Genomic DNA, 27739 nt, shown 5'->3' on the forward strand with positions numbered 1-27739 from the left:
AAGCCCGTTCATCCCAAACGAGACAAGACCTCCGCCAAGGCAAATTGCGGAGTCTCACCTTCGCTGACGTCGTGGTTGTGCGCCGCGTCACTCTCGTTTTCCGGCGACATCATGACATGCCACGTGGTCATGCGAGCTTCTGCCTCCAGGCCAAAGCCTTCCACGCTGCTGCACACGCACACGCCAACACTTAAAAACACTTACGGCTGTTTTACTGATCCACAGAATATTGTGTTCTATTGCTATAAAAACATGGAGCCCACCAAAAGAAAGATTAGAGTCTCTTCTTTCGTCAGGAAAAAAAAAAAAAAAAAGTATATTTGTATCTATTTCCGTTTTGCAGAAATTAGCATTAGAATATAGCTGGCTAATCTCTTATACACTGCTGCCACCTGTTGGCCGTTTTTCATAATAACTACTATTGCTTTAAGCAACCTCTTCATGTCAGAAGCTGTATCAAAGCCTTCTGTATGCTCTAGCATAAAAAACATTTAAAAACGTATAAATACGTTTTTGGGAGTGCAGTCCAAAGTATTAAAAAACATATTTTATACGTTTTTGGGTTTGAATGACTATTTTTTTTATATAAAAATACACAAACACTGACATATACCAGTCACACTAAGGTCATTTGTCTCCCAATACCAATAAATTGGTATGAAAAGTGCAAATTAATGTAACATGGCGACAGCCTCTAGAGGTCACTTGTTGCTAGGCAGAACTATCTGAGCACCATCATTCATGCCCCAATGACCAATAAAATATTGTTATTTATAAGTCGTAGCCACCACGGAACTTGCTGCCAGGCAGATGTAGTCAAGAACCATCATTTGTGACCCAAAGACCAATTAAAATCAGGCCTATTCGACAACTTGTTGCTAGGCATAATTTGTCAAGCCCAATAAAAAAGTCACACCTACCAGGTAGCTTGTTGCTAAGCAGAATTCTTTAAATTCCAAAGAATAAAAACTTTGCATCTACTGGTCATGCCCAGAGTATCAGTTGTTGCTAGGCAGAATTCGACAAGCGCCATCATTTGTGCCACAGAGATCAACAAAATATTAGAATGTACCATTCATGCCCATTGAGTATCTTGTTGCCAGGCAACAATTTGTTGAACCCTAAAGAAAAACCAATAAAAATTTGCATCACATAGCCACAACCACCAGGTCATTTGTTGCTAGGTAGAATTCCATATCCGAAGACCAATACCGGTTTATAGACATAGGTCTTATAGTGGCCAATGAGAATTTTGTATATACTAGTCTTGCCCATTAGGCCACTTGTTGCCACGCAGAATTTGTTGACAATGCTAATTTGCACCAAACACCAACAAGTAAAAAAAACAAACAAACAATCATACCAGCAACGTCAACTTGTTCAATTTGTTCATCATTTGTTCCCAATCAAAAAAAAAATGGATGTCAAAAATTGCTGCTAGGCAGATTTTTGCAGTATTTCTATGTTTTATTTTCCGACCTTACCTGCCGGCATGCAGGCAGATGAAGCAATGCGCCAGGCAGGCCACAAAGTCCTGGTCGTGGTTGCCGGGGCCGAGCACCAGGTTGCGGTTGACGGTGAGGACCCGCAGCGCATCCAACAGCGCCACCTGCTGCGCCACCGTCTTGTGCGGCCGGCACAGCTGGTAGAGCACCGTGCGGTTCAGGCAGTGGTACAACGCGTCCAGCGACAGACCCTGGGACCGCCTCTTCGACTAAGCACGGAAAAAAATAATAATAAAAAAAATAAATAAACAAAAACGACATTTGTCTAATTTGACAAGAACAATTTGAGGAAGATTTTGTCCAAAATATGACGTTAACTGTTCAAACGTGCACAATTGGGCCAAAAATATACGTTTTCTTCTTTGGAGCAATAAGCATAAGAATATAGCTAAGTTTAATTATTATTCACATTCCTGGTGAAAACATTGTCAAAAAGAGCTTGTTGCAATATGGCCCTGGTTGATCTCTTATACTCTGCTGCCACCTGCTGGCCGTTTTTACAATAGCTACCATTGCTTCAACCGTTCTCATCAGTTGAGAGGCTGCATCAAAGCCTTCTGTATGCTCTAGCATCAAAAAATAAAATAAACACGTATAAATTCGTCTTTGGGACACTGGTAATATTTAAAATAGAACATATTTTTACGTTTTTGGGAGTTAAATTGGTGTGCGCACCTGTCCAATGAGCTGCACGATGAAGTCCACCACCAACTTGGAGTCCTTGTTGAACATGCCCTGCCACAGCTTGTCAACCACGCGCTGGCAGAAGTAGAAGACGTTGTGCACCAGGATCTGGTAGCTTCCGCCGCTGCTGAGGGGCAGCGATGAATCCTCGCCTGCGAGAAAGGGGATTTTTTATATGACTATCTATTATCTTTTGTGCAAAGTGAGGGATATTTGTGCCAAAATAGCAGATTTGTGGTCAAGGAAGACGTTTTTTGTTTTTTGTTTTTTTGTTTTTTGTTTTTTGTCTTTGCATGTTGAATAGCGTACTGATTTGCATCTCACCCAGCAAGACATCAGCGGCCAGCAGATGCTCCATGACGCCATCCAGGATGTTGGACTGGAACTCCTTCTGCTGAGTTCTGGTGGAACGTTCCGGAGATGCCTTTGGATCACAAAAATTATTTCCTTAGACAATGACAACATCAGCTAGACTAAGTGCAATTTCTGGAGAAATTGCGTGTGAATGCTGAAACCTGAACGCTAATAGCTGAATGCTTATGAAGGAAATTGAAGGATAAATTCTGTGAAGATTACAATGTCATTCAGCATCAAATAACTAGAAAGTGCATTTACACATGGAAGAGCTGACACTGGACTGAAATGCTGGGGAAGACATTAAAATGGAACAAAAATTGATTAAAAGATTCATTTAGACGATTGAAGCATTTCTAAAATGTTTCCATGAATTAAATGTTAGCTGGAATAAGAACTCCACTTTTGTTTCATGTTCAGTCTACTTTATTTCCTTGCGCTCCGGTTCCACCATCGTCACACTTGCTCTCTCCCAGAGCACCCTTGACATAAAACGACGTCACTTCCGCGGCAATTTGAAAGCACGCGGATTTTTTTTTTCTTCACTTAATCATTCACACACGTAAGCTTCTGTGAGTGAGGGAGTGAAAAAAATAATAATAATCCGTGTGTGCTTTCAAATTGCCGCGGCAGCAGACACGTTTGCCCGGCCTCAGTTTGCGACACGCCACCCCCCGCTCTGTGATTGGCTGGAGGGGTGTAAACACTGTCTTTCCACAGATATGTCCCGCTGTTTACAAAACAAACACAAAATGACAAAATACAGGCTGGGGGGGTGGGGGTTTAGGACAAAATCACCACCAAAGATTAACATGAACCCAGATGTGTAGACTGAGAGAAAGTTAAAGTGTGTACATCCTGTATTTAAAAAGTGTATTTTCCTGAGTGAAACTGGCATAATTGGCCTTTAAGTAAATAGCTCCCTATTGTTTTCTACAGTAAATAAAATTATTATTATTTTAAATATCTGAAGTATTAAAATTTGACTTATCTTTGTTTTAATTTTAAAAGAGAGTTCACCGGGTCAGAAGCATCTATGAAAATTTTAATAATTAGTTCCCTGATTTTTTTTTTCCCTCCCTGAACACTTTTTTAAATGGATCTATTATCGACCGTATAATATTTCAAAATGGTTGATGCAGAATAATGGCGCCAATAATTGCCCCAGCCCAGCAAAAATAATATCCCTATCAATTTTGCATTTTCCGCAGGCAGGCAGGCGAGGCGTCTCACCTCCAGCAGCAGGTCAATGACGGGCGTTTGCTTGGTGGCGGGCGTGACGCACATGTTGTCCATGATGAGCGCCCTCATGAAGTCCAAGACGTACTTCTTGGCCGGGTGGTTGCTGAGCGACGTCTTGGAGCCCACGTTGCAGTACTCGGACTGGCTGCGGTTCATGCCCGAATCCGAGCCGAACGCCTTCAGCTCCTCGATGGGCGAGCCTGCCTCGTCATCCAGGTCGCTCACCTGGAAAAAAAAAAAACGTATGCACATTTTAGCGCACATTTTACGTCTTGACTGGCGTTGCACTTGCTTGTGTGTAGCTTTGTTGTGTTTGGCGTTTACTCTATTTCACACATGCAGGAGCGTGCGCAACGCTTGCACGTCGTGAAAAGTAGAACTGTGATGATATATTGATATCGCGATACATTGTGATACTTTGTCTCCCAATAGATTATCGATACGTCTACGCAAGTATCACAATATTTGTAGTTAATATTCATCCACTATAATGGCTCCATTGTTCATTACTTATTGAGCAATTACTTGGTGGACCACTAGGGGGAGCGCCTCATAAGAGTGGCGGGGAAATGTGCGGAAGTCTTCAGGTGAAGAAGACTCATGAGCTTAGTTTTTTAAAAATTATTAAAAAATTATTATTATTATTATTATTATTATTATTATTATACCATAGATGTCTATTATTTTTTTTTTTAAATTATTTATGTATTAATTATTTATTAAATATTTATTGGGCGGCACGGTGTTCGAGTGGTTAGCACGTCCGCCTCCCAGTTCTGAGGACTCCGGTTCGAGTCCAGGCTCCGGCCTTCCTGGGTGGAGTTTGCATGTTCTCCCTGTGCCCGCGTGGGTCTTCTCCGGGTACTCCGGTCTCCTCCCACATTCCAAAGACATGCATGGCAGGTTAATTGGGCGCTCCGAATTGCCCCTAGGTGTGCTTGTGAGTGTGGATGGTTGTTCGTCTCTGTGTGCCCTGCGATTGGCTGGCAACCAGTCCAGGGTGTCCCCCGCCTACTGCCCAGAGCCAGCTGAGATAGGCGCCAGCACCCCCCGCGACCCTTGTCAGGAATAAGCGGTCAAGAAAATGGATGGATGGATGGATAATTATTTATTATTTTCTTATTATATATTATGTAGTTTTTATTAGTTTTTTATAATCATATATATATATATATATATATATATATATATATATATATATATATATATATATATATATATATATATATATATATATATATATATATATATATATATAATGTATTTATATCATATTTACATTTATTTATATTATTTTTATTATCATACTATGAATTATTTTTTAATTTTATTATTTGTTTATTATTTTATTATTATTATTATTATTATTATATTTATATATTATATATATATTTATATATTATATATATATATTATATTATTTATTTATATCATATTTATATTTATTTATATTATTATATTATAATTTTTTTTATTTATTATTTTTTATGCATTTAGTTTTCGATTTATTATTATTATTATTGTTATTATTATTTTATGATGAGTTTTATTGTGGATTTATTAACTGAGCAATATATCGATAATCGTGGTATCATCATATCGTGAGATACTCGTTATCGTTAGCCTTGTATCGCATATCGTACCATATCGTGAGGTAGCCTGAGGTTCCCACTTTTTCTATGAAAAAGGTGTATTATATCTTCAATTTGAAAGTTTTAAAACACATTTTATGTTTCGGCTTTTTGAAGCACATAATTTCTGAGGAATATTAATATTGATTTAATATTTAATTTGATTATTTATTTACTTTTGCACTGTTACACACAAAAAAAATGGTGTCACAGTTTCTAAAATGAAACAATTGACCATGTAACTGACTGACAAGTCAAGATTACCATCTCAGAGTAGGGCCTCATGTTGAAGGGGAAGACGGCGGCAGCCAGGGCGCACAGGAAGTCGGGACTGTGCCACATGGGGGCCAGATCGGGGACGTTGTGGTACAGGTAGCGGAAGAACTGCATCAGCGTCACCGGGTACTCTCGCAGCCACGAGCCCTCCTCCTCCGACTGCCACGGCTGCCGCAAAGGACACATTTTGCACTTCAAGCTTTCCATTTACTGTCATGATCTCTTTTGGATTTTTTTTTTGTCATCTTTCACCCGTTTTGTTGTTGTTGTTGTTGTTGTTGTTGTTGTGTTTTTATGTTCTCACCAGGTTGAGCATGCTCCGCAGCATGGCGAGCAGTAGGAAGGCGGCCTCGGTGCAGACGCTGTGGACGGAGCCAACCATGGTGGCGCTGGACGCCGGCACGCCGAAGATAAACGTCCACATGGAGTCCAGGTCGAACTGGAGCACAAAGACAAATATTAAAACACAAATATTCAGGAGAGGAATTCATATTGATCATTGTGTAGCGGAACCTCCAAAGTTGAACAGCCTGGTAAAACTGACTGTATTTTTTATTTTTTTTTTACTAACTTATTTTCCCAAGAATTACAGTTTGAGCCAGAAACAGTCTATTTCTCTACCCCCCACACACACACACACACAACAGGTCTATTCTTTATTTTGATTCAGTGACATATCAACAGCTAGAATGCAGGATGGAAGCCTAGTAGATGATTAGGTATTGTTAACAGAAGTGACTAGCTTTTATAGATTTATGGAACGCATACATTGTTTAGATATGTGCAATTATTAACGGTTAATGCGTTGATATACTTTTTTCTGTCGGAGATTAAAATGTCCGACAGTATATGAATGAGGCTTCAGTTCAGCTTGCCGGTCGCTGTCGCTAATCGGAGACTTGTGTCGTATCATACGACAGACTAATTAACAGATTAACTCATTTGCTCACAGCCATTTTCACAGAAGCAATCCCCCTTCACTCCCGGCTGTTTTATTGGATTTTGACTGATTTTGCAAGGCCCGCAGACATGTTCTATTGCTATAGAAACATGGAACCTACCAAAAGAAAGATTAAAGTCTTTTTTTCATCAGGAAAAAAGCCTATTTCTATCTGTTTCAGTTTTGCAGCAATTAATATTAGAATACAGTGAAGTTTCATCATTATTCACAAATCTGTTAGAACTGTGGAGAAATTAGCTTGTTTGCAACATCGCCCTGGTTGACTTCTTATACTCTGCTGCCACCTTCTGGATGTTTTTGTAATAACTACAATTTTTTTCTAACATTCTCTTCAGTTCAGAGGCTGCATCAAAGCCCTCTGTGTGCTCTAGCATAAAAAACAACAAATACATCTTTGGGTGCAAATGTGTTAACTTTCTTAGCGTCCTTAATTGGCAATTAAATATAATATTGAGGTGGCATCGTGTTGATGTTGGTAGTCGGCAGTCACGTGAGGCCGAGTCAAGCTGGCCGCCTTGAGCCGCAATGTTTCCACCCGCTGCGTGGGTCAATTTCAAAATACAACTAACAAGGTAATTACATCTACATCAAGGTATTACTTGGAAGGCTTTTATTTTGAAGTTGTCCTCCGCAGCGCGTTCTGCGGGTTATGTATGTACTAGGGCTGGGTTCAAAATATTGATATATCGATATCATATCATTACGCCTTTTCATATTCCAATATCGATACATAAAACCATGTATCGATGTATCAACCCCGCCCCCAACACACACAAAAAAATGCTTCTGAGCCCATGTGCCAGGATCGATCATCTCCTCTCCCCACCCACCCCCTCCCCTCAACCACCACTGGAACATTTGCACAAAAACAACAATGTGAATGTCGTGAGTCAGGTCGTTTTTTTTGTCACTTTTTTTACACAGCCTGTCCTGTGGTTGTAATTGATTTAAATCATTATTTATTGTTTTTATAAGGCCATGTTAAATAGAGTATTAATGTAACTGCAATGGATTCAATTCTTAATGTAAATATTCATATTTTTACTAATGCATTAAATTACACCAAGAAGTATCTACTATTTGCAGCACTGGTACTTTTGACTTGTCTAAAATAGGCGCTGCATGAATTCCTCAAATGTATCGAAAATCGTTGTGAATCGTGTATCGAATCGAATCGGGCCCTTGCGAATCGAATCGATCCTGGAAATCTGAATCAATACCCAGCCCTAGTATGTACGACCCGAGTCCCGAACCGTGGCGTTTGATGCGTATGACCCGTGCACCACTTATTTAAACATGCACTCACGCATTGGATTAATTTTTCACCAGCACAGGCTGTACAGTTGGCCGCATGTGCGGGCAAAGTGGTTGCAGTCTCGAGCCATGCAACTGTTATTTTTTTATTCACAAAGCATAATACTAACCATTTCAATTGATTATTTTTTTTCTCTTGTTGTTGTCCACCCTTGCAATGAAAGGGCATCAAAGGGGGAACTCAAGTCAGAAATGTGCTTGGCAATAATACTGGTATTCTGATTAATATTGCATTTATTAAGTACAACTCATCCATATCGGGGAGCTAACATTTAAAGTGAAAGTGACGTCCAACTGCTCTCGGGTTCGCATTGCAAAACGTCACGGCTCATCCGTTTTCTGAGCTTGGTCACGTGACGTTGACACTGGCAAGCCCGACTGCACTTCGATGTCAATGCTGGACAAAATGTCAGACCCCCGACATGGATAAAAACAAACAAATCTGATACGAGATTAATTTATTGGTCGTTTTTGTAAAACAAAAAAAAAAAGAAAAAAAAGAAAAGAAAATACATGGGAAGAGGACACTGAAAAAAAATTGCCAATTACTAAAAAATAAATAAAATAAGTAATAAATACAAAAATTCTCATTAGCTCATTCACTCGCAGCCATTTTCAAAGAAGCAATCCCCTTCACTCCCGGCCGTTTTACTGGATTTTGACTGATATTGCAAGGTCCACAGAATATTGTGTTCTATTGCTATAAAAACATGGAACCTACAAAAAGAAAGATTAAAGTCTCTTCTTTCATCAGGAAAAAAAATAAATTCTATCTGTTTCCGTTTTGCAGCACTTAGCATTAGAATATAGCTAAGGTTCATAATTATTCACAAATCTAGAATTGTGAGTAACTGAGCTTTCAACATGGGCCTGGTTGAAGTCCTTTGCTTTGCTGCCACCTGCTGGCCGTTTATGTAATAACTACCATTTCTTCAGCCATTCTTTGCCGTTGAGAGGCTATATCAAAGCCTTATGTATGCTCTAGCATTAAAAAACAACATAAAAATTGATAAATATGTCTTTGGGACATTTTAAACATTTAAAATGGAACGTATTCATACGTTTTGGGAGTAAATTAGTTTTCTAGTTTTTGTTAGTGTTCAACTCTGGATGTCCCGCATAATAATAAAGTAGTAAAAAAAGGTTTGTGGTACTGACATGTACCTGCAGGCTGTCCGGCAGCTCCGTGACGGGCTGCTGCAGGAAGAGCGCCATCAACAGGAAGTAGAGCTCGGGTACATTGGTGTGTTTGGGCAGCAGCGTCTGCAGCACGGGGAAGCCCGGGAAGTGGCAGGCGTCGCGGTTGATCTCGCGCACCGTGGAGCGGCCGCCTGCGCTGCGACCCACGTTGAAGCCTGGAAACACACAACCCCGGGAGGGGCGGGCTTAGCTCCTGGCCACTAGTGGGAAGTCTGAGTATGATCATGCTAATGATTTTGCAGCTAGCTGGAAAACACAGGCAACATCAGGACTATTATTTTGACAATAATAATTATGAGACTACTACAAAGCAAGTAAAGCTGTTTGAAAGTCACTATGGTCAGCCATTTTTAAATTTCGTCTGTTTTAGTCCAGTGTCAATCACGCTTGTTAGGATTTAACGTAGTCAACCACATCCTGTTTTTATTTAGTCCATTTTTAGTCATCTATAAATCTAGTATTTTATTCTTTATTTTAGTCCAAGAAAACAATTTTATTCATCTAGTTTTAGTCAACAAAAACTGTCAATGTTTTTACTCTAGTTTTAGTCAGGACAATTATTTTACCCCTGTGTAATTTTTGTCAGCCCATATAATGTTGAAAATTTTGGATCTAAAATAATTTCATATCAAATTATCTCTCGTCTTTTTGATGAAAAGCAACTTGACACAGTAGATAAACAAGTGGCAACTATGGCTCCATGCTCTGAGCTAGTTAGCCAGCATGAGTTTGCGGTCGGATTAGCATTTTTGTTGTAACTTATAGCCGTTGGATTCATGTTGCATTCTAACTATAATTGTAGGAATAATTGTAAAGATAAATTGTCATACATTTGCTGCAATGAAGAATGCTTTGCTCTGCTCCACACTCACATTCACATAGCCTAGCTATGTTATCTTAACAGAAGATGACTCAAGAAGCACAAGAACACAACACCTATGTAACTAGGGGCGTGAAAACCAAATAAAAGGAGAGGGTGAGGAGGAGATTTTTATTTTTTCAGAGAGTGCAATAGTGAATTGTATCAGTCAGTTCCGCTCCTCGCGAGCTTTGAACTGAGTGTCTTCGCTCCTTTTTGTTGTGTTTAATAAATGTCAAGCAGGTCAATTATTTTTGTTTAGATTTCGTTGGCGAAATGAACACTACTATGGCCCCGTTTTTGTCCCTCCAAAATACTACAGGAAATGGTAGAGTGTGTCCATTTGAAGTGCACTACAGCAGGAATCTAGTCAGGAAGAAAAGCAGCTCTTTTCTACTGCTGACATCAGGACTCTACGGGCAGGGTTGAAAAAACAAAAGTGACAAACCAACCCTTGGCGGCGCGGCGTACAAACCGGGAACCCAAGGATGGCCAACTCGGGCGGAAATGGCTCCCCGAGACGTTGAAGGGAGCCCGGTCGCACTCACCCAGCACGGTGCCGATCTTGTTGGTGAGCACCGAGTCGGTGTGGTCCAGCCAGCCTCCGCCGCACGCACCCTCCTTGAAGCGGTGCAGGACGGCCGGGTTGGACAGAAGCACGGTGAGGATCCACAGCGCCACCGCCACCGTGCTGGAGTGGAGGTGCTCCTCCATGAACATCAGCAGCCAGTCCAGGCCCAGAGTGCGCACCAGGTCCTCGCACGCCCTAAAAAGGCCAGACAGAAAGATCCAGTTTTTTCCATTGGGATCAGCAGTAAAAAGTTCATATTTTGTCTATAATAATTGTGGTAACTTCATTATTTTTCATGTACAATTAATACCTTTAAAAAGTAATTTTTCTACTTGCTGTCAACTGATGATGACTATCTTAAAAAAAAAGGAAAAAAAAGGAAAGAATTATTTGTAATAATTGTTATTTTTATTATGTAAAAACAACAAATGTAAAAAAAAAATCTGTATTTAATTTTAATAAAAAAAAAAAAACCATTGTATTTCATCTGTTTTTAAACAGTTTTATTTTTATTTCCTTTAGAAAAAATCTAATCAATGTAAGTTTTAAAAATATTTATTTTTAATAAAATAATAATAATAATAATAATAATAATAATAATAATAATAAAAAAAGTTCAATTGCTTTCTATTTTTCTAAATACAAAAAAATGCATTAAAATTGAATTAAAATATCTTCTTTTTATTAATGTATTTTCATATTACATAGTATAAATGAATATCATAAAAGTATACAGCAAGTTTGATTTGTAAGATACATTTTTTAATAAAAAAAAGACAGTTTTTAATTATTTTTAATAAAAAATAAAAATAATGACGGCCAATCATGGCTCAGTTTGCTGACCAATCCCAGAAAAAGGTGAGCCATGATTGATCATTACCTACTTCCTCAGCACAGGTGATGTCATCGTCAATCGACAGCAAGAGGAAAACAGGTTTTAAAGGTATCAATTGTACATGAAAAAATAATGAAATCATCAAATTAATTCTGGACAAAATATGAACTTTTCACTGCTGAAAATCAATGAGTCACGTATCCTATTAAAATAATAATAACATAAATTGTATAGAATTATAATTGAACCAATCAGAGAGGATTATAATTCAACGAGTGGTGTCACGATTGAATATTTTTCGAATAGATTATTCAATCGATTAATCGAGTTCATTTACATTTTGCATTAAATTATATGACAAAAGAAATTTTCCCCTGATTACTGTTTCTCTCAAAATAACATGAGACAATTGCAGCTCATTCAGAACGCTGCAGCTCGAGTTCTGACCAAAACAAAGAGATCACAACATATTACTCCAGTACTTAACGATTTACACTGGCTCCCAGTCAGCTGTAGAATAGATTTTAAAGTTCTGCTACTCGTCTATAAATCACTAAATGGTTTGGGTCCTGAATATATCCAAGAAATGCTGATTGAGTACAAACCCAGCAGGGCTCTGAGATCTACAGACTTGGGCCACTAGTGGAACTCAGAGTTCGAAGCAAATATGGTGAAGCTGCATTTAGCTATTATGCTGCACACAGATGGAATAGGCTGCCAACAGAAGTGAAGTGAAGTCAGCCCCGAGTGTAAATGCTTTTAAATCCAGGTTAAAAACTTTTCTTTTTTTCTCATACCTTTGATTAAGGACTTTTAAACAGCTGTAAGTTTTTTTTCCCTTCCTTTTTAAAGGTGTATTCAAGGATCTTTTGTCGCGGCGTCTTCCGGGTGGATCATCTTAACGATTGGTTCTCGATCCCGTCAATCAATCTGCCGTAACGACGTCGTGCATCCTCGTCCCTAGCTGCGCATGCACACTTCGAGTGTTTATAGCTGTAGCCACTAAGCTTCGGATTCAGCCATTCATCGTTGTAGCTCCCCCGACCACACCGCATACTTTGAAAATGGCTGAAAGCCGCAAGAGGACATCCGTCTATGAAGTGAGAGACTGATGAAGATGATGATGAAGATAAGCTCGCACGTTCGGCGCCCCGAGTTCCTGTTTTACTTATCTTATTCTTTACTGCATGAGCGATTTCTGTTCCATGTACAGCACTTTGTATACAGCAACACTCGTTCATAAATTGCTTTATAAATAAAGTTGTGTTGAGTGAATCAAATATTATGTAATGTGGAATGAAATTGATCGTATGCATGGTGCGCGAGCGTGTCCTTACTGCGCGTTGACGGCCGTCTTGTCCTTGGTGGTGAAGAGCAGCCTCAGCAGGTTGTCCAGCAGCCTGTTGCGGAGCAGGATGAGGTTGGCAGACAGCAGGCCGCCAAAGTCGTCCTCGTTGCCCGCGTCCGTCTTCTCCTCGTTGCCGACCTCCATCACCACAAACTTCTCGCACACGGCGAACGTGGGCAGCGTGGATGACAAGAACTGACCGAACCTGCCGCGCAAAACACTTTGTTTGTTTTTTTTTTGCTTGACAGCCGGTTGTATCATTTGCATGTATCCAACCTGAGCAGGTCGTAAGGGTTGGGGAAGCCCTGCAGCAGAAGGCTGAGCACGTTGCTGATGGCCGCGACGGTGGGCTGCGACAGCGACGTGTCGCGCAGCGTCAGCAGCAGCCTGGGCACCAGCTGGAACTCGCGAAGGAGCCTAGCGTTCTTGGCCGCCTCGCTGCGGGGGGGGGCGAGAGGTAAATGGGCGCGGTCATATCCATAAACAGAAACGCGGACGCTAAAGTGATCAGGGGAAGGGAGGCGCACCTGGACTCAGTCAGAAGCTCGATGAAATGCTCAAAGAGAGAAAGGTGAAGCTCGTAAGGGGCGTGCAACCAAACCTGAACACAAAATTGGACTTCTTAGTCATTACAAAATATCCTTGTTTTTTTTTATTCTTTAAATGGAAGAACTTTTTAACATTTATAAGATTTTTTTTATAATTTGAAAACATTGTATAAAAAATAATTAGAAATGGTCTTTTTTGATTAATAAAAATAGATCTTACTAATCTAACTGTATAGTATATTATTATGGTATTCTTTTATACTATGTAATATGAAAATTTATTTTAAAAATTAGATATTTCAATTACATTTTGATGCATTTTTTGTATTTAGAAAAATAGAAAGGAATTAAACTTTTTTTAGGTGTTGTTGATCTTATTTTGATTAAAAACAGATTTTTAAATCTGTTACATTTATTAGGATTTTAAAAAGAAATTAAATAAAAATAAAATAATAGTTAAATAGATTAAATGCTGTTTTTAAAATAGATTTTTTTTTCAGTTTTAGATCTTTTGCTTTTACGAAATAAAACAAAAAAAGAAAAATGATTACCAATAATTATTTTTTAGAAAGTGTTTATTTTTCTAAATTTAATGGCATTACATTAGGATTTTTTTTTAATTGATCAAAAATAAGATTAAAAAAACAAAAAAAACAAAAAAAAAGATTTTAGTTCATTGAAACATTTGCATTTTCAAAAAAATTCTTTAAAGGGATACTTGACTCAGTGAGCCATTTTCAGCAGTAAAAAGTCAATATATTGTCTATAATTAATGTGTTAGCTTCATTATTTTTTGAGCCATGATTGGTCGCTACCAACTTCCTCAGCACAGGTGATGTCATCATCAGTCAACAGCAAGTAGAAAATTTACTTTTTAAAGATATTAATTGCACATGAAAAATAATGAAGCTACCACATTAATTATAGACAAAATATGAACTTTTACTGCTGAAAATTGATCAATGAGTCAAGTATACCTTTAACTGAATTTCCCATGATATCAAATAACATTTTGAAAAGTTGCTGCTGTACGGCCGTTGGGGGGTGGAGTCGACCGACCTCGAAGTCGCAGAGGAGGTCCTGGAAGGCGGTGGAGTTGGGAATGATGGAGGTCTCGTGTCCGCTGTCCACCGTGCCCACCAGGGAGAAGGTGAGGTGCAGGATGTGGCTGTTGAGCAGAGAGCGCTTCTTCTTCAGCAGCATGGCCAGCAGCTGCGCAAAAAAAAAGAAAAAAAAAAAGCGCTCTTAACTCATTTGCTCCCCAAAACATATAAAAACGTTTTATTTGAAATGTTTTAAGTGTCCCAAAGATGTATTTATACGTTTTTTGGTTGTCGTTTTTTTTTATGCTCGAGCATACAGAAGGCTTTGATGCAGCCTCTCAACTGCAATGAACGGTTGGAGAAATTGCAGTTATTACACAAACGGCCAGCAGTTGGCAGCAGAGTATAAGAGATCAACCAGGGCCATGTTGAAAAAAAGCTCAATTACTCACAATTCTAAATAGAATTGTAAAAAATTATAAAAATTAGCTATATTCTAATGCTAATTGCTGCAAAACGTAAACAGATAGATATATACTTTTTTTCCCCCCTGATGATCGAAGAGAGTTTAATCTTTCTTTTGATAGGTTCCATGTTTTTATAGCAATACCACCTGGTATCCCTTGATGCGCTCCATCTCCTTGCTGGCCAGCGGGTTGCTCTTGACCACGCAGACCAGGGCCTTGACGGCAGCGTACAGACCCTCCACGTCCGATGCCATGGCGACCAGACCTAAGATGGCTGCCGCCCCGCCCACGTACTGCAGGTTGGTGGCGACCGGCTTGGGCGAGAAGGCGCGCACCCCTGGGGGGAGAACAAAATAAACGTTCGCACGCACACACACACAAAAGAAAAAAAAAAAAAAAAAAAAAAAAACCTTGTTAGCGTCCCTAGAAATGTTAGCTTTAGCATTAGCTTAGTTTTTTTTTGTTTTTTGTTTTTTAAAAGATGTTCTTATAAAAAGCCAGTCAATTAACTTCATTCGCACTGCTAGCGTGATTAGCTTTGGTAGCATCGTTAGCTTCATTTGCCGAGTTGGATTACCCAAATAGCCGATGACAGCAGCGCCAATAGTGCGGGCGGGTCCGTTGAGGTGGCCAGCCGCATTGTGGATCAGCTTGACCGGCGTGGCGTTTTCGTGAGAGGACACAGCCAGCTACAGAAAGGATGAGGATGAGAATAAGAACAAGAACCTTTTGTTTACAGGTGACAAAGAGTTAGCAGACCAACAGGAGGTAGAACCCTACCAAAATAAAAGCAATAATTTAACATGGCTAAACCGGGATGAAGTGGTCCAAAATAGTTGCAGAGAAAATCCTTTGATCACAAGAAGCTTCTGTTGAGTCATTTATTTACGTCAACAAGAAGTAGAAATCTACCAAAATAAAAGCTTCTTAAAGATAGCTAAACAGGACTCAAGTGGTCCAAAATAGTTGCAGAAGATGCAAATGAAAATCCTATGATCACAAGACACTTTTTTTGAGTCTTGTTTACGTCAACAGGAAGTAGAAACCTATCAAAATGAAAGCATATGAAAGATGGCTAAACTGAACTCAAGTGGCCCAAAATAGTTGCCGAAGATGCAAATGAAAATCCTTTGATCACAAGACACTTTTGTTGAGTCTTAGTTAAGTCATCAGGAAGTAGAAACCTCCCAAAATAAAAGTGTGTTAAAGATGGCTAAACCGGACTCTTGTGGCCCCAAATAGTTGCCGAAGATGCAAATGAAAATCCTTTGTTCAAAAGAAGCTTCTGTTGAGTCTTAAGTCAACAGGAAGTAGAAACCTACCAAAATAAAAGTGTTAAAAATGGCTAAACCGGACTCAAGTGGCCCAAAATAGTTGCCGAAGATGCAAATGAAAATCATTTGATTAGAAGAAGCTTGTGTCGAGTCTTGTTTCAGTCAACAGGAAGTAAAAAGCTACCAAAATAAAAGTGCAGACAATTGTAGAGAGTCCTTTGAGTTGACGATGAAGTGCGCGTCACCTGTTTGGCGATGGCCTTGCTGTCCAGCTTGTTGTACACCTTCCTGATCTTGGCCACGGTCAGTGTGGACACGGAGACGGCGTAGAGGCTGAAGGACACCTTCTCCTCGGGCACCAGAGCCACCGGAGTGGGCGGCGCCACCTCCGCCTTGGACTCCTTACCTACAACGGGTGGCGGAGACTATTAAGGCAAAGCTTGAATCCAAAGGCGGCGTGCGGCAGCGGCGCTCACAGGGCAGGTAGACGGCCTGCAGGCTGCCCACGTTGGTGGGGCCCAGCTCGAAGACGCCGGCCACGCTGGCGGCGGGCAGCGCCTCCTCCAGGAAGTGGCATGGCCCCAGACGCCAGACCAGGGTCGACAGCTGGCGCTGGGCGGGCGGTGTGCCCACGTAGCCGTACACCGTGCTGGCCACGGGCGGGTTGGCCGAGCCCGAGCCACCCGGCACGCTGTGCACGTAATGGAGCTGTAGCAAAAAAATAATAATAATAATCATCAAAACGCACACAGGTATTATGCAAATTCAATTATAATTACGGCCAAAAAATACACATTGTGCAAAGCCGTCGGTTTTTGTAGGCGTAATAAGCAGTATTCAAGAGGATTAGAAAATCAGATGTCGTCAGTTAAAAACTATAAGAGGCTGAGCTTGAAACATCCCCATTTCACTCTTCTCTTCTGTGACAAACAAAATAGTGTTGCCATCTGCTGACCAACAGTAGAATAACACCCAAAATAATCAGGAGATAGAACAAAATATTTATAAACTGCACACAAACACAAAAAAGTGCCAAATAGCAGTACAGCCACAATGGCTTGACTGTACTACATATTTGTGTTATTATGCTTTTCTTCAGTTTTTGTTTTCTTTTGCCCATTTGTTTTTTTTTTGTTTTTTTTAACTCTTAGTTTTTGTCATTGCCTTTTTGTTACTGATGTGGTTTTTTTTTTTTTTTTGGTTGTTGCCTTTATGTGATTTTTGTGTCCTTACTTTTGTTTTTTCTTGCTTTTTACGTTTTCTTATTTTTAGTGCGGACTTTACTTTTGCCTATTTTTTTTTTTTTTAACTTTCAATTTTTGTCCTTGCATTTTTTTGTTACTAATGTTTTTTTGTTTTTTTTGTTTGTTGCTTTCTTATGTGATTTTTGTGTCTTTACTTTTGTTTTGTTTTTTTGTTTTATTTTGGTGCTTTCTTTGCTTTTGCGTATTTTTTTTGTTTTTTACTCTTAGTTTTTGTTTTTCTTGTTTTTTTGTTTATTGCTTTTCTTAAGTGATTTTTGTGTCTTTACTTTTGTTTTTCTATTTTGTTGCTTTCGTTTGCTTTGTTGTCTGTGTTTTTTTCCTTTCTTTTGTCTTTCTTTTTCTGTTCTTTTTGTTTTGAAATGTTTTTCGTGTCCTTACTCTCACTACAACATGGATCGTCAGTAACGTGGCACTCAGCAAAAGTGTCTTCTTATCAGTTTATCCCGACAGGAAGCTGACGCTCGCCATTTGCCAGGAAGACACAAAAAAAAGAAAAAAAACCAACATCCTGTCCACAGCCTTCGGGGAGGTCATCCTTTCACAAAAGGTCTTTCTTTGGGTCACGCACCTTGACGGTGTTGACAAGCTGCCCGTCCAGGTAGAGCGAGGCCATGCTGTTCTTCAGCATGCCCTTGCTCATGACCAACACTAGGTGGTGCCACTGGCCCTCGGCTATCAGCTCGCCGCAGCGGAAGCGGGCGCAGCAGGGAAGGATCTCGTAGAAAGACGCCTCTTCGCTAGACTCATCCGCTGCCCAAGGAAGGAAGGAAGAGACAGGGTCACTTCACTTATTATTATTATTATCATCATCATCATCATCATTATTATTATCATCATCAAGTCAATTTTGCAATATGTTTGAAATTTGGCCGTATACAACATGTCTGCTGGTGACAAGCTGAAACAAACGTACAGGCAAATTAAATACATGACTTTAAATAGTCACTAAATAAAAGCAATTAAATTATATATTTAAAAAAATCTCAGTTTAATTATCATTAAATAATTACAAAGGTGAAATTGATACCCTGGAAAAAACAAACACAATTTCCATGAAATAGTAAATAAAATAAAATAAATAAATAAATAAAATAGAAGAAAATTACCTGTTAAATGAAATTTATAAAATGCCATTTAATAAAAAATAAAAGAAATGGCTAGATAAACAATTACATCAAATGACTAACAATAACAAAAACAAAAAATAAATCAATAAAAAAAAAATCAATACTAAAAAAAATAGATAAATGAAAACCTTGAAGACAATAAAAAGGGAAAATTAAAAGGTTTTAATACTTACAAAAAAATGCAAATCTTAATAAAATAAAATAAATAGAAAAAAATATTACTTGTTAAATGAAATCTATAAAATAACATAAAAAATAAAAGAAATGGCTAGAGAAACAATGGCATAAAATGACTAACCATAACAAAAAACAAAAGATAAATATATTTTTAAATCAAGACTAAAAAAAATAGATAAATGAAAAGCCCCTGAAGACACTAAAAAGCAAAATCATTAACATTTTTTAATACTTACAAAAAATGCAAATCTTAATAAAACAAATAGGAGAAAATTACCTGTTAAATGAAATTTATAAAATGCCATTTAATAAAAAATAAAAGAAATGGCAAGATAAACAATGACATTAAATGACTAACCATAAAAACAAAAAAGATTTTTTTTTTTTAAATCAATACTAAAAAAATAAATGAAAAGTCCCTGAAGACACTAAACAGGGAAATCATTATGTTTTAATACTTACAAAAAATGTAAATCTTAAATATGCTTCTATTTGTGTTTTATTTTTTCTTTCTCGTTTGAGATATTCTCACTGAAAATATTTATTGACAGTCAATGATAGTTTAATGCCAATGCACAATACAAATTTCAGGAAAAAATGATTTAAAAAGGTAAAATAATTGGTCAACCAGAAATAATAAATAATGACCTATTTTCTCGTATTCATAATTTCTCTTGAACCAAGAATTGTCAGTAGGCTACCTACATTTGTAAAATGTTCAACAGTTGCAGCCCAAGTTTTTGCCAACTATTACAGTGTCTTGTCGTGTCAATTAAATACTACAAAAAAAATGCATTTAAAAAAAATAATAAAAAATATATATATATATATACCATTAAATCCTTCACATGTCATAAAATGCAATGATAAGAGATGAAATGAAGCGAAGGCCCTCACTCACAGTAGGTCTGCAGCAGCTCCTCCTTGGTGGAGACGGTGAGCGAGCGGTCTTTGGCCGACAGCACCACGGCCAGGCACACGTAGTGCTGCTCCGACGAGGTGGCGCGCCGCACCACCGTCAGCAGGCGCACCGGGTGGCTCTGCGGCGCAGCGCTGAAGCGCTCCACACAGAACCAGCTGGAGTAGCTCAGGCCCGACGGCGGCGGGAACAGGCGCTCTCCTGAAAAAAGTGAGCGTTCCAGCATGTGAACAGTTTTCATTTTAGTTACTTTTTATTTTGTTTTGAGTTTTGTTTTTTAAATTTAGTTAGTTTTAATTAGTTTGCAGGGTGGTTCTGTTAGTTTTTAATAATTTTAGTTATTTAATAAATGCTTAGCTTCAGTATTAGTTTTCTTTTTAAAGTGTTTTACTTGTGGCCAATATTTAAAAAACAAAAAAACAAAAAACAAAAACAAAACACAATGGGAGCGACGTCATCTGAAGGTACTTTTCTATTGGATGCTGCTCAATGACGTCACTTCTGTGTCACACACTTTCAAAACATCCCTTTTCCGGTTAATATCAAAATCAATCTACTTAAAATCACATTTAAACTCTTTCCCAAAGGCTCATGCATTAAATTAATTACCAAAGACTAAAACAAAGGAGATTTTTTGCTATAATTACAGTGAGTTTTAGTTAGTTTTGTAAACATAAAATGTAGTTTCAGTTAGTTTAGTTTTTGTTTTGTTTTTAAAAAAAAAAGATTTTTGTTTTTATTTTATTTCATTAACGACATTTTTTTTTAATTTTAGTTTTAGTTTTTTTTGTTAGTTTTAGTTAACTAAAATAGCCTTGATCGGAACTCTGCTAGCTTAATGCTAACACATAATGTAAAATGCCATTGTCGGGCTAACGAATAGCATCTGTGTTGCAGCGTTTATACTGGAGTCTTCATTACAGTTAGTTTTTATTTCATTCTAATTTTTGTTTTTCAAATTCAGTTAGTTTTAATTAGATTTTGAGTGAGTTTTATTTTATCCAAAAATGCTTCAATTTAATTGAATTTTTATTTGTTTTAAGTGTTATTTTTTTTAATATATGCATGCCATGTTTATTGAGTAACAATAGTGTTTTACAACAACACTGAACTATATTTAGTATTTACACTTTAATATGTACTAACTAGTGGATGTTTTTTTAATGATTATAGTTAAAAAAAAAAAAAAAAGGCAAAAATTAATGGCAACTTTGTATTCATATAATTTCTAGTCCCTGAATGTTATTGGTCACCGCCGCCAGTACCGATACCTTAACTCATTCAAACTCAAAAACGTGTAAACTAGTTTTTTAATACTTTGTCTTTGACTCCCAAAAACGTATTTACACTTTTTGTGTGTTTTTTTAAGCAAGAGCATACGGATGGCTTTGATGCAGCTTCTAACGTGAAATGGTGGCTTAAAGCAATGCTAGTTATTACAAAAAACGACCAGCAGCTGGCAGCAGAGTATAAGAGATCAGCCGGGGCCATGTTACAACAAGTTCTTTTTGCCAGTGTTTTCACCAGGAATGTGACTATTGATTAAACTTAGCAATATTCTAATGCTAATTGCTGTACAACGGCAACATATATAAATGTATTTATTTTTTTCCTGATGAACGAAGAGGCTCTAATCTTTCTTTTGGTATGTTCTGTGTTTTTATAGCAATAGAACACAATGGGCCTTACAAAATGTGTCAAAATTCAGTCAAGCAAAAGGGATTGCTTTAGTGAAATTGGCTGGGAGTGAATGAGAAAATAAGATAACTGGTACCGGTAGTCACCCATCATAGTCAGGGTGATACCACTTCTACCTCAATTTGAGCCAGGAGAAACCCTGTTGACCATCCTTTTAACAACCCTGGCCAAAAAAGCGTGCATGAAATTGACAAACGGTAAATGAACGAACAAAGTCGATGATGTGGTCAGACGCGTGTGAGGGATGGACAGATGAGGAGAGGAACACCGCTAACGAGATGGCGATGTGAGGATAGCGGAGGAAACGAGTACGTAGGCGGACAAGTGGGAAAGCAAACGTGAGTGACGGCGAGTGGGTGGGAGGGAAAAAGGAGACAAGAAGCTAAAAATAACAACAGGGGAGGAAGACGAACCCAAGGAGGAATGATGACATTTACCGAAACGAAGATGACGATGATGATTATGGAAAGAAGATTTAGGAAAAAGACTGAGGCAAGAAGAAGCTCAAGATGATTAAGACAGAGAGAAGATAGAAATTATGACCAACTTGGAGAAGATAAAGGAGAGTGAAGAGTGGAAACATGAGGAGATGAGGACGGAAGACAAGATAGAGAAGTATAATGAAGGAGAACGGACAGAGCAGGAGATAGAGAGACGATAGGAAATATGACAGCGATAATGAGGAAGAGAATAACAAGGAGAGAAGATCGAAGCAATTATGAAGGAGACGACGCAAGATCAAGGATGGAGGGATTATTAACTCATTGACTCGCAGCCATTTTCACTGAAGCAACCCCCTTCGCTCCCGGCTGTTTTACTGGATTTTGACTGATTTTGCAAGGCCCACAGAATATTCTGTTCTATTGCTATAAAAACATGGAATCTACCAAAAGGAAGATTAGAGCCCTTCTTTCATCAGGGACAAAAAAAAAGTATATTTGTATTGGTTTCTGTTTTGCAGCAATTGCCAATTAGCATTATAAATAGCTAAGTTTCATCAACATTCACATTTCTGATGAAAACACTGTCAAAAAGAGCTTGTTGCAACATGGCCCTGGCTGATCTTGTATACTCTGCTGCCACCTTCTTGCCGTTTTCGTATTTGATGAAATTCAGAGGCTGCATCACAGCCTTCTGTATGCTCTAGCATAAAAAAAGCCAAACGTATAAATTAGGGCTGTCAAAGTTAAAGCGTTAATAGATTAATTAATCACAGAAAAATGTTGCATTAATAACGTATTAACGCTTATTAATCGCACTATTTATTTTTGGACCGCACTTGAGCCTTGAACATAACCGCGGATGGTTATATTGAAGGCTGCGCTGGTAGTGATTAGGTCAATGCACGCCATTTCCTATGCTTGTTGTTCCAAAATGAGCGGAGTGACTCCAGTTGGTGTGCTCGGTGCTAAATTTCACTTTAAAAAAACACCCCGACAGGACTTTAGATAAAACAAAAGTAATTTGCGTTTAATTAATAATTGCTGAATTGCACCCAATTGATATAATGCTGTTACGTTTTTAGCAATACACGCATGCATGCTATTGCATACATGCATTTACTCAATGTTTGCAAATTACATTCATAAAATGTGTTAATGTCAAAATGTTACGGTATTTTGTGTTTATTTTATATTAGGCGGATACGCAAGTAATTTAATCGTGATTAATCAAAATTAAAAAGTGTGATTATTCAGATTAAAAATTTTAATCGTTTGACAGCACTAGTATAAATACGTCTTTGGGATTCTTAAAACATTTAAAATAGAACGCATTTATATGTTTTTGGGGACAAATGAGTTAAGATACTAATTACCTTAAAAATAAACAAATATTTTCCACCAATCTCATTTCCCTCCTCAGAGGTCTGCTGAGATGACTAATGGGATTTTCATTTTTATTTGAGAGAACTACTTCATGTGCAGTTAAAACAACCCATTTGTATTATTTTGCCGATATTGTTCAATGTTTTCAAATTTCCAAAGATTGGAACACTGAAGATATATGCTGCTTGTAATGAAAAGAAGAAAAAAAATTGGTATCGGCAAAAATTGGGATCGGCAGGTCAGACTTTTTAAAAGATTGGGGATCGTGATCGGCAGGTAAATTGTGATCGGTGCACCCCTACTAATTACTTAATTATTTTATTTCATTAAGCAGTTTTGGCAGCAATTAGCATTATGATATAGCTAAGTTTCATCATTATTCACAAACCTGTTGAAAACACAGGGGAAAAGGGCTGGTTGCAACATGGCCCTGGTTGATCTCTTATACTCTGCTGCCAACTGCTGGCTGTCTTTTTGTAATAACTACCATTGCTTTAAGCAACCTCTTCAGGTCAGAGGTTGCATCGAAGTCTTCTGTATGCGCTAGCATAAAAAAAACCCCAAAAAAACGTATATATACATTTTTGGGACCATGGCAATGATTAAAATAGCATGTTTTTATACGTTTTGACGAACAAATGAGTTAAGGAGGAGAGAAGATAGAGCTTTTGAAGGAGAGAAAATTTAAAAGACGATGGAGAGAAGACAAGAGAACACGATTAACGCAAAGAGAAAGACAGATAGGATGATCAAGGAGAGAGGTTTGCGGTCACTGGTTGATGATGTCATCAAGGAAGCGCCGTACCTGTGCCCATGCCGCTGATGACGTCGCCATCGCCGACTCCTGACGAGTTGGTGTTGTTGCTGGGAGCGTTGTGAGGAGCCAGACTGGGCAGGAACAAACACCTGCACACACACACACACACGCGCACAAATATACACGTTAATCGAGCACATCTGCCAACATGCACTCTTGCGTGCGCGTGTGAGAGAAAAGAGTGCTTTTGCTAATAGCAGAGGAGCGCATCAATATTTCATGTTGACAGATGGGAGAGCAGGGAGGCTTTTGTGTGCGTGGAGAAAGTGGGCCAGGGCTGTCGTCTCCGCAGCACTGCTTGAAACTTTTTTTTTTTCTATTCTGCTGTGACTAAAACACTGACACACGCAGGCTCACTAGCAACACAAATGTGTAAACAGGAACACAACACTTGTGGATACAGCGCAAAAACACACACACACACTATTAACACAAATACGCAAAAAGAACACAAAACACACACATATCATACAAACACACAAATGCACGCGCACTAACACAGAGTAGTAGGGCTGCTTGATTATGTAAAAAAAATAATCAAGATTATTTTAGCAATAAATTATGCAAACAATTATTTTTTTGGGTACAAAACAAGAAAATTCCCCACTTTTTAATCTTTAGTTGTGTTTATTTACTTAGGATTTATTGTTTTGTTTTATTATTCTCCTTTTCTTTTTTCTTTCAATTTATTATTTTATGCTTTTCCCTCAGTTTTAGAATGTATGGTGTGGTTGAATGTGTTGATTTCGGTGGGGAATACCATTTGCCTTTCGTTTACCTTATTTGGATGGAAATTTGTAGGAATTGTTTTCTTCTCGCTTTGTGTAAAAACTGATGGCAACTTGTTTATTAACATGTTTTTTGTGTGTGTTACCCCCCAGTTGTATTCACTAGAAAATTAAAAACATCAATAAAAATATTTGACAAAACAAGAAAATATTTAAAATTTAAAAATATTAAAACCAATTAAAAAAAAATAGAAATACTATAATTATGTAAGTTCATTTTGGACCAAATAGAATTTATATTAATATATTTTTATAGTAATATTTATATATATATTTTTTTTTGGTACAAAACAAGAAAATGTTTAACATTTAAAAATATTAAGACCAATTGAAAAAAAAAAAAAAAAAAAAAAAAAAAAAGAGAGAAAAACTATAATTATGTAAGTTCCTTTTGGACCAAACAGAATTTATAATAATATATATTTATAGTAAAAACTGATTTATTTATGTATTAATTAATTAATTAATTAATTTCTTTCTTTATTTATTTATGTTGGCAAAAACTGGAAGTTGGAGTGCAGCATGTGCACTGTGCAGTAGAATGAGCATTTATTTATGTTTGGTACAAAACAAGAAAATGTTTAACATTTAAAAATATTAAGACCAATAAAAAAAGAAATAGAAACACTATAATTATGTAAGTTCCTTTTGGATCAAACAGAATTTATAATATATATTTATAGTAAAATTTATGTATTTATGTATTTATTTATTTATGTATTTATTTATGTTGGCAAAAACAATCTTTTATTTTTTGGTACAAAAGACGAAAATGCTTAAACGTAAAAAAAACTAATAAAAAGACAAATAAAATTATTTGAAACAAATTATGCAGGTTCTTTTTGGATGAAAACAAAATGTATTAAATTATTTTAATATTTAACAAAAAGGTGCAAATGTAAACATTAAAACAACTCAAAAATGTGTAGCAATCTTTTTTTTTTTATGATTATGCTGATTTTGTAATTGTGGAGTGTAATAATTGAAATTGTAATTGAATTTCGATTAATTGTACAGCCCTGGATAGTAGGAACACACATCCAAAACAGGCAAACAAACAACCATGTTGTGTAGTTAGCATCTGGCGCTAACTAATAGAGACGCACCCAAATCCCTCCAGCGAGGCGTCGAACTCCACGTAGGCCGGCGTGTCAGCGGAGCCGTGCAGGCGGATGTCGTGCGGCGTCGTCATGGAGACCAGACACTTGACGCGGGTGAGCGGCACGGCGCTGCCCTCGGCCGAGCGCACCAGGCTGCGGCTGATGCGGTACTGGCCGTTGTATTGGCCGCCGTCCTCGGCCGGCGTGGCGAACACGCTGTCGGCGCCGAAGCCCTCCATCGACGTCGTCATGCTGCCTGATAATAATAAATAAAAAAAAAAATCAGCATTCATAAGAATGCAAATATAGGGCCGGGAATAAAAGTCGACCAAGTCGACGTTAAAACAGGTCAGCTAAAGATGGTGGACAGGAAGTTATTGAGCGTGTGTAATGTAATGTAGATATCATTATGTATGTGTGAACTACATGGTGGTTAGTGTTTGTTTACCTGGAATGGTAATCGCTAGCACGCTAATGCTAAGGGTAATTGCTAACCATTTAGCATAGGCAATTTTTTTTGCCATTTAATAATGCAAACGCAGAGAAGATAATAAATAATGAATTTATAAATACATATTAATAACAAAATAATTAAATAAATAAATAACAATAAATAAAAATATTAATACAAATATTTATAAAATGGTTGAATTAAACCTTAGTGGGTTAACAAAAACAAACAAAAATAAACACATACATTAGTGATGTCAAACTTGAGTTAAAGCTTTAACTCAGTAGTTCAAGGTTTAACTTTGACAGCACCACAATAAATAAATAAATAAAATAAAAAATACAAATAATAAAATGGTTGAATTCAACCTTAATGGGTTAAAAATAAATAAATAAATAAATAAATAAATAAATACATTAGTTCTGTCAAACTTGAGTTAAAGCTTTAACTCAGGAGTTCAAAGTTTAACTTTGACAGCACCAAAATAAATAAATGAATAAATAAAATAAAAAATAAAAATATTAATAAAAATATTTATAAAATGGTCGAATTAAACCTTAGTGTGTTAACAAAACAAAAACAAAAAACAAAAAAAACCAAATAAATAAATACATTAGTGCTGTCAAACTTGAGTTAAAGCTTTAACTCAGGAGTTCAAGGTTGAACTTTGACAGCACTAAAATAAATAAATGGGGAGAGGCGATTACTCGATGTAATACAGTAATCGATAAGTTAATCCTTTTTAAAAAGATTCAGCAGTGGCAGTCCTATACTAATACTACATTATAAATAAAGTAAATAAAAACAAAGTAAATAATAGTAAATTAATAATAATAAAAAAAATAAAAAAATACAAAATCATTTCTCTGTGTTGTAAAGTTAAAAAATTCAGGACAAGAGCTTAATAAGCAACAAAAACTTTTCACATTTCACAGACATAAAAATGGCAAAATCCACCTATTTTTATCCAACTCAGGGGACAGCCATTTTGTTACTTGCTGTTGACTGAATATGACATCACAGCGCCTAAGCTTGCCAACGTCACGACCAAACCTAAAAAACAGGTGAGTCGTGATGAGCCGTTACCTGAGCTCTGATCTACTATGATTTCATTTTCAGTGACCAGTAAGTGGCAAAATGGCCGCCCCCTGAGATGAATAAAAATGAGTGGGTTTTGCCGCATAACTCACATTCCACAATGGGAATATTAATCAGAATGCCATAAACAGGATTTATTTTTTTTCTTGATGTCGACTGTTAGCTGTTAGCATCTACCGCTGTGCGAACGCAGGCTTACCTCGCGCATCGCCGTCGTAGCTGAGCGAGCTGGGCTTGTGAACGCGGTACTGCTTCAGCAGCTTCTTGTCCCACGCGCCGCAGTTGAGCGGGTTGCCCAGACGCAGGAACTCTCTGCCCCAAAAAATAAAAAAAATAAAAAATAAAAATAAAAAATAAAGAA

General features: G+C 37.5%; 1 protein-coding gene across 5 annotated transcripts in view; it reads right to left on the reverse strand.

Moving 5' to 3' along the window:
• wdfy3 (WD repeat and FYVE domain containing 3) overlaps nt 1-27739 on the reverse strand; it is a 104071-nt gene that overhangs the window by 19598 nt on the left and 56734 nt on the right. For 3 of the 5 annotated variants that reach the window (XM_077521041.1, XM_077521042.1, XM_077521038.1), the window contains 22 exons: nt 27578-27690; nt 25836-26085; nt 23930-24030; nt 19583-19801; nt 17946-18127; nt 16589-16820; nt 16358-16518; nt 15416-15527; nt 14985-15175; nt 14388-14540; nt 13308-13381; nt 13057-13218; nt 12770-12985; nt 10575-10792; nt 9126-9322; nt 5997-6131; nt 5681-5860; nt 3777-4010; nt 2514-2613; nt 2181-2341; nt 1485-1714; nt 59-168 (listed from right to left, as the gene is read on the reverse strand). In XM_077521041.1, coding sequence (XP_077377167.1) covers nt 59-168; nt 1485-1714; nt 2181-2341; nt 2514-2613; nt 3777-4010; nt 5681-5860; nt 5997-6131; nt 9126-9322; nt 10575-10792; nt 12770-12985; nt 13057-13218; nt 13308-13381; nt 14388-14540; nt 14985-15175; nt 15416-15527; nt 16358-16518; nt 16589-16820; nt 17946-18127; nt 19583-19801; nt 23930-24030; nt 25836-26085; nt 27578-27690 — 3731 coding nt within the window. The remainder of the gene's footprint in view (nt 1-58; nt 169-1484; nt 1715-2180; nt 2342-2513; nt 2614-3776; nt 4011-5680; nt 5861-5996; nt 6132-9125; nt 9323-10574; nt 10793-12769; nt 12986-13056; nt 13219-13307; nt 13382-14387; nt 14541-14984; nt 15176-15415; nt 15528-16357; nt 16519-16588; nt 16821-17945; nt 18128-19582; nt 19802-23929; nt 24031-25835; nt 26086-27577; nt 27691-27739) is intronic. The other 2 variants (XM_077521040.1, XM_077521039.1) reach the window with 2 other exon arrangements.

The sequence above is a fragment of the Festucalex cinctus genome, chromosome 5 (genome assembly GCF_051991245.1).
Source record: "Festucalex cinctus isolate MCC-2025b chromosome 5, RoL_Fcin_1.0, whole genome shotgun sequence".
NCBI lineage: Eukaryota > Metazoa > Chordata > Actinopteri > Syngnathiformes > Syngnathidae > Festucalex > Festucalex cinctus.